This window comes from Pediculus humanus, genomic scaffold (genome assembly GCF_000006295.1).
Source record: "Pediculus humanus corporis 1103172107688 genomic scaffold, whole genome shotgun sequence".
NCBI lineage: Eukaryota > Metazoa > Arthropoda > Insecta > Psocodea > Pediculidae > Pediculus > Pediculus humanus.
The window spans coordinates 117,921-125,387 of NW_002987295.1; the positions used below are offsets into that span (position 1 = coordinate 117,921).

The 7,467-nt window shown below is 26.2% G+C and overlaps 2 protein-coding genes across 2 annotated transcripts; both read left to right on the forward strand.

Moving 5' to 3' along the window:
* Nucleotides 1–6: 6 nt before the first annotated feature.
* On the forward strand, nt 7–3,292 carry Phum_PHUM302370 (uncharacterized protein; the record flags this gene model as incomplete). The annotated part of the gene is made up of 10 exons (XM_002427166.1): nt 7–390; nt 1,065–1,237; nt 1,341–1,409; nt 1,473–1,613; nt 1,697–1,960; nt 2,042–2,186; nt 2,261–2,455; nt 2,530–2,636; nt 2,732–3,024; nt 3,123–3,292. 10 exons carry the CDS (start codon nt 7–9, stop codon nt 3,290–3,292), a joined length of 1,941 nt encoding a protein of 646 aa, XP_002427211.1.
* Nucleotides 3,293–3,984: 692 nt separating this feature from the next.
* Phum_PHUM302380 (steroidogenic acute regulatory protein, putative) lies at nt 3,985–7,035 on the forward strand (the record flags this gene model as incomplete). Its single annotated transcript, XM_002427167.1, has 9 exons — nt 3,985–4,269; nt 4,432–4,515; nt 4,750–4,881; nt 4,969–5,101; nt 5,822–6,018; nt 6,101–6,253; nt 6,405–6,542; nt 6,627–6,769; nt 6,837–7,035. The coding sequence occupies 9 exons, from the start codon at nt 3,985–3,987 to the stop codon at nt 7,033–7,035; spliced, it is 1,464 nt and encodes a 487-aa protein (XP_002427212.1).
* Between the last annotated feature and the right edge of the window lie 432 nt (nt 7,036–7,467).

Consider the following 7,467-nt stretch of genomic DNA (forward strand, 5'->3'; position numbering starts at 1 on the left):
AACAACATGGCCGGTGTGTTATTTGTGGCTTGTATTCCAACGAAAGAATACGAACGTGAATTAAATCCATCATTGAACGGTGAAAAAAAATCTAAAAATAAAAGAAATGTTACGATAGCACAAAAAAACGATTTCGATACGAGCCATGATGCCGAACAAGTTAGTTTGCTTGCCGACAGCGTCGATTCGTCGGATTCTGATGAAACAATGTCTCTGTCACAGGAACAATGTTCGATAATAACGGAAAAAAGTAAAATATGCATAACACCCAAAAAAGGTTGTTTGGATCAATCGAAAGAATCGTCACAATCTAAAAATGATGAAAGTGGAGGAAAGGATAAGAGAAAAGTGTCGAGACTTGAAATATTACCGGATACTAGCATGGAAGAAGTGAGTTGTCCACACACACACACACAAAATGTTATACCTGAATGAAACCCCCCCCAATACGAAAACCCCCAAAAAAACAACCGTAGTCGCCTTCAGGTACACACTAAATCGATACACACTACAAGAATTCTTTAATAATATTTATTTGAGTCTTGTCTTTTCCCTCCCTCCCATCTTCCACCTCCCTTCCATTTCCAGTCAGTTCCATTGCTTTTCCAGTTAAGCAATAATTTATATTTATTGATTTCTAAGAAAACCAATCAACTTTTTTTTTTTTTTTTTTTAAATATTACCGTTATAATATAAAACACCTGAAATAATTTTCTTAAAATTTCCCAACGTCATCATATTTGGAGTGAGCCAACTTTTTTTAATTCGAATAAAAATTTTCACCTGGAGAAATATACCAAATTAATCATCATCAACATCACTATTATTAAATAAAATTTATTTTTATAATTTTTCAACGATTTTTCTTTTTTTGTACAACCTTTCAATGTCAAAATAATTAGAACATGAAAGAAATTTTTTTTTTTATTAAAATCGATTTTTATATAAAATGCTGCTGGAAAGGTGATGATGACTTTGCTTTATACAAGAAGAAGAAGAAGAAATTGACCTTTTGTCAAAAAAAAAATGGCGTGGATTGTTATCGTTTGTTGTGTTTGTTTCAGATAGTAATTCGATTATTGAAATCTTTGAAAATAGAAAATTATTCTTGGGTTTCGGCAAAAAATGAAAAATATATTCACGTTATTTTTTCCGTGGCAGAAGGTCAACCTTGCGAAGAAGCTCTTCATATATTTACAAAATGGGGTATAGGAAATAGATTCAGATCGACACTTGGGTCGGTTTTTTTTTTCTTAATTTGTCTTATAGCAGAAGACAAACTGCTGACGAACTGATGGATCAATTTCTAAAAAAATAAATTTTTTTTTTTTAATTCGCAGAATAATTCCGTGTGCTTTGTATTACATGTCGGATGATTTTCGAAGTTCAGACGATGAAGAAACTGCAAAGTGAGTAAATTTATTTTTTTTTTAAATTTATTTCAAGTATTAATAATTTTTTTGGAATTTTAGAAAAGATTCTAGAAAATCTGGATGGAACGAATTTGTTTTGTCCGTTGTGAGATCTCGTTTAGCAGTGGCACAAGTTGTAGAAAGTGTTAAAGGAAGTGCAAAACTTACTTTTGATTTTGTTTCGATGATAATTTTGGCCGGGTAAAATTTTTTTTTTTTAAATCTCATTAAACGGAATTTTTCTTTGACGTCGAATGGCGATTAATTCTTGATAATCGTTTCAGAACCATAGCTGCAATAGGATTGGTCGAAGATAGTACCGTAGCAATTGTCGCGAGTATGTTAATTTCTCCTCTTATGGGCCCGATATTAGCTGGAACATTTGGAACCGTAATAAATGACCGGAAACTTCAGTTAATGGGTGTGAGAAACGAACTATTTGGACTCTCTTTAACTATTCTTGTGGGTTATATTATCGGGTTAATTATTGGTAGCGTTGACGGTTATTACGTTGGAGATCAATGGCCCACACAAGAAATGATGTCGAGGTAAAGTTGCCTTTAACTATATCCCACTCTTGCAAGTAATAACGAACTTTACTTTTTTTTTTTTTTTTTTTTAATTTTCAGAGGTTTGCTTCGCTCCCTTTGGATCGGTATTTTTATAGCTCTTCCTTCGGGAGCGGGTATCGCTTTAGGACTTTTGGGCGATAATTCAGGATCCTTAATTGGCGTGGCCATATCTGCGTCTCTTTTACCTCCAGCTGTAAACGCAGTAAGTTATTCGGAGACTTTGGTCGGTTATTTATTCGCGTTAAATTATATTTATATAAATCATAATTTTTATAGGGTCTTTTATGGGCGTTGGCAACGTTAGAAATAATAAAAGGTGGTGTCAGAACAGAAGAACAAATGAAAATTTTAGCAAATAAAATTTATTCAAATCATCTTCCGTCAAAATATGCATTGTTGGGTTGTGTCAGTCTCAGTTTGACGCTCGTTAACATTTTTTGCATTTTTTTAGCGGGAATAGTTGTTTTAAAGGTATTTTAATTAATTTCACAATTAATTATTAATTATTCAAAAAATTTTTATTTTATTATTCTCTTCATCATCAGATCAAAGAAGTAGCTCCGAAAACTGTCACTGATGAAGCTCAACAATTTTGGTATCACGACATTAAAGTGGCAAGAGATTATAATAGGTCTTTCGGCAGAGGAGGACAGTAAACAATTTGAAAAACAGTTAGTTACAAATTAAATTTATCCTCGATTATTTTTTGTTAAAAAAGGTTTTTAAATCATAATTTTTTGTTTTTAGATTAGCACAAGAACTTGCTGCCGTTTATTCTGGAGAAGACGAGACAACAACTTCTCCAAATGAAGAAATGAATGAATTCAGACGAAGACTCAGTAGTTTATATCATTTTTCTCCAGATACAGCTCGAAGAATATCGATTGGTCCAAGACGTTTGAGTCAAGCAACTTGGTCTCCAAGTCCGAGTACTTTGGAAAATTCACGAAGGTCTTCTTTAAGAGACTTAGAAAAATTATATGCTTCACTAGGAGGACCTGAACATCCGCGTTTATCTCTAGGAACGGCATTTAAAGTTGGTGAGTGAACTCATAATTAAAAAGAAATATTTATAATAGAAGAAAACTTTTATTTAAAAAAAAAAAAAAAAATTTATTTTTAGCCCAACTTCGACCAGTAAGGAAACCGGAGGAAAGCTCGGGACTTTCTCCAATTGTTGAATCAAATGGAGATTTGGATATTGCTTTAAGTGACGGTCGTAGGTCGTCATTTTTCCCAAGAAGAAATCCGAGATCAAGATTTACCGTTATTCCTAGTGCTAGTGATCCTCTACGAAATAAATGCTAGGAAATTATTACAATTAAAATGATTAATTTTTATTTTGTATTTTATGTAAAAAAAAAAAAAAAAAGAAAATTGTCGCAATTATGTAATAATTATTTCTTTTTATTTTAGCTTGTTTTAGGTAATTTAATATAATGTTATACTATATTATAAATATTTTTCTCTTATGTTTTTTTTTTTTTTTAACTTTCAGAAACATTTAAATTTCGAAGAAATTTGGCAATTTATTTTATTATTTCTAGTGCCACGTCAGGAAATGAAATGAATATGTGACCATTATTCTGTTTTGTTTGTATATATAATGTCAAAACAAAAGTATTTTGACTTTATAGTTTTATATTTTTTTTATTATTATTAAAATAAAATAAAATAAAATAACAAATTTTTTTTTTTTAAAAATAAATTGTCGGTGAAAATTAACGAGTATATTTTTAATAAAAAAATATACATAAATGTTTCGTACCTGAAATTTAGGCTTGTTTTTGCCTAACAATTTCGAATAAATAATTTAAAGTTTAAACCAGATGCCAATTTCATTTTATAGAAAAACCTAGTTAGTAATAAATTTAATAATTTAATATTTGGCAATCACTTATTCAATGATTTCAGTTAAAAAAAATTTTCATCATGTTTTTTTAAATAAAATCAAATTTGAAATATAATAAACAATAAAGCCAAGTTTTCATTATACAAAAATGAATGAGTTTGATACACGTAATGGTGCTGAAGTTGTTATTGGATCTTCTAGTATGTACCCATCAATTGACAATAGTTTAGCGAGTAACATTAGTACTCTTGATAATCAAGAAGGTATCAATAGCACACACAGTATTATAAGTTCTTTAGAAGGTACACATTTAGAAGATGTTGCTTCAGGTATTAAACAAAGAGGAAAAATGTCTTCTATTAGAAGATTCTTCTGTTGTTTTGTTTTATTCGATCTTCTATTAATAAGTTTAATTTGGTTAATATGTATTACGGTAAGAAAAAAATTGTTTAATTTTATTTAATTTTTTTTCTTCTTTCGTGCTAACAGTTTTCATAACTTGATTCACAAAAAATTATTTTTTTATATTTCTACATATTTTTTCAACTTTTTAAAATTTTAAATATACAAATTAATATCTCTGTATTTATTTTAGATAATAGACAGTAACAATATAATCAAAGTTATAAAAATGCAAATTTTAAATTACAATATAAGTACTTCTTTATTTGATTTAGTCGTAAGTATTTTTATTTAACAAATTATTTTTTCTCCAAAAAATAGTTATTAATATATATTTTAATTTATTATAATTAATTATAAATATTAAATGAAAGTAAAACTATCTTTTTCCTATTGGTTAAAGTATACTTTTAGTTAAAATTTTAAATAATGTTTTAAAGAATTTAGATTGAATTAATTAAATATTTATCATTTGAAATTAAACTTGTTGATTTAAAATTTTTTTTTTCAGGGTGCTGCAATTATTAGATTCATAATTCTTTTACTTTTTAATGGCATTTTACAATTAAATACAAAATTTTTTATCGGCCTAACAACTTTTGCTACTCTACTTTTTTTAGTTTTTAAAGTTATTTATTACTCTGTAAGTACTTTAAAGATTTTATGTTTCTCATTTATTAATTTTTACATTTAGTAAATTAATGATTGCATATATATATTTGTTTTTAAGTGGTCATCGGAGGGTCAACCCACATTTGCAGTTATTATTATTTTAATGTCTTTTATTGTTGCCTGGTTGGAAGCTTGGTTTTTCGACTGTCGTGTTATACCCCAAGAACTTTTTGCCTTGCATTATGTTCAAAGTAAGTTATTTCATTTATATGTGTTACCTTGTATTTTCCTACCAATTAAATTTATTAATAAATTCTAAAAATTAAAGTTTTTACGATTTACAAATAAATGTAAAGTGAGAATTAATTAATAAAAATAGTGCAATATTATACATTATTTATATTATTAAATATTTTCTTAGATTTTATTTTATTTGTTACTTTTAAAGATATCATTTGTAAAACTAATTAAACTTATAGTTTTTTATACTTAAAAATGTTGTGCTTTCCTAATTTTCAGGTGAAACTCATATTTACACCGATTTGAAACTCGCTTTGAAAATTTTTATTATGTTAATAAATCAATGTGAACAAATCAAACAACGATGAAACATTGATAGAAAAGCCTTTTATTTTTCTGTTTATTTTTCTTTATTGAAGATTATTGTGTACCCATGTTTAAGTCCTGAGGGATCTTTAAACAAAGTATTACTTCAAATGTTAATATTTAATTTTTTTTTTTTTTCTCGAATACTTTTTCCTTACTCGTATTGCACATTTTAAAATATTTTATTTATAATTTATAATTTATTTTTCATTCTTTTTATCAATAATAATATTTTACAGGAAATAAAAAAAAAAAAACAAATTTATCAATCATGTTATAAATGCAAAATACAAATTTCTGTTTTATTATTATTATTTTTATCATTATTCCATTTTAATCTGTTAATTTTTTTGTATTTATTTCAGCAACGGGTAGACTATCAGAATCTTTAAATAATTTAATGACTGATAGAGATTTTAGAAATCCATTATTAAAATCCTTTCGTGCAAGATTTGCAGACTTTGAGGAAGGTGCTTCTTTTAAAAATTATTATTCTCCATTGGAGAGTCCTGAAGAATCTGATGATGAATCAAATGTACCGAGAATTCCATCAAAACTACCGGTAAAAACCATTTATACCGGTTATTTTAAATTATTAATTTTGTTTTTTATTAAAAAACTTTGTTTTATTTTTTTTTGAATAGAATTGTGAATTTTTACAAAAAGGAAAAAATACTTTAGATACTGTTTGGACTATTTTAAATGATCCAGGATGGAAATTACACAAGGAAAATACCGAAGGGGATTCCATTTATTTAAAAAATGTTAAACAATGGGGAAATTTTTTTTTACTTAAAGTAAATGTTTTTTTTTTTTTTTTTTTTTTTTTAATCTGATGTATTTGAACTTTTATTTAGTAAAATTATTTCATTTCAAATACAATTTTTTTAATAATTACAACCTGATTATTGAACAGGACTAATCGTAGTTTTTTTTTTTGGTTTTTAGACTAAAGTTAATATGAACGCTGAAACGTTACTTTTAGAATTATTTAAAAATATTAATAATTATAAAAATTGGAATCGAAATATATTAGAATGTAGAAAAATTCTAGTCATTGACGATCATACTGATATTATATACCAAGTAAGAATTAATAAATATATTCATAAATTTTTGAATTTAAAAAAAAAACCCAAAACATTAATTTTGAATTTATTTTCTATTTAGGTAACTGCTCCAGGTGGAAACGGTGTGGTGTCTTCCAGAGATTTTATCACTCTTCGCCATTGGGGCGTTAAAGAAAATTGTTTCCTTCTCTCAGGCATTTCAGTTTCATATCCTAGCTTTACCTCCACTAAATCTTACATACGGTATTATTATAAAATTCTTTATCATTTTAATTTTATGACTGATGTAAATATTTATTTAATATTACAGTGGTGAAAACGGACCTTGCTGTTGGGCCTTGAGACCTGTTCCTGGTCATTTAAATAAATGTTATTTCGATTTTCTATTAAACACAAATCTCAATGGATGGGTTCCTCATTATTTGGTGGAAAGTGCTATAACTTTTGTACTACTCGAATATTCAACATGTTTTAAAGATTATTGTAAGACTTTAAATGAACGTAAATAATTATGACAGTGCTCAAGTATTTAATTAATATTTGTACCAATTTTCAGAAAAAAAAAAAAAAAAAAACAATATTTTTTTATAAATATTTTTTAAAAACTTTATTTACATAAAAATTTCCAATCAATCATTTTTATTTTTTTAAATAAAATAATAGGTTTAAACATAAGTTGTATTTAAATATTTCAAAAAAAACAAATTATTACTGCCAAATATATATTGAATAGTTTAAAATAAAATAAAATTGAAATGAATAACAACTTTTTGGTATTTAAGAATAAATATATATTCAAATAAAATTTGTGATTAAAATTTAAAAGTAAAAATCAATTGTTTTTAATTTATATTATTATTTTTTTTATTATTGTTTTTTTTTTTTACAATTTTTAGAAGAATTTTAAACTTATACAAAACTAATATAAAAAAAAAAAAAAA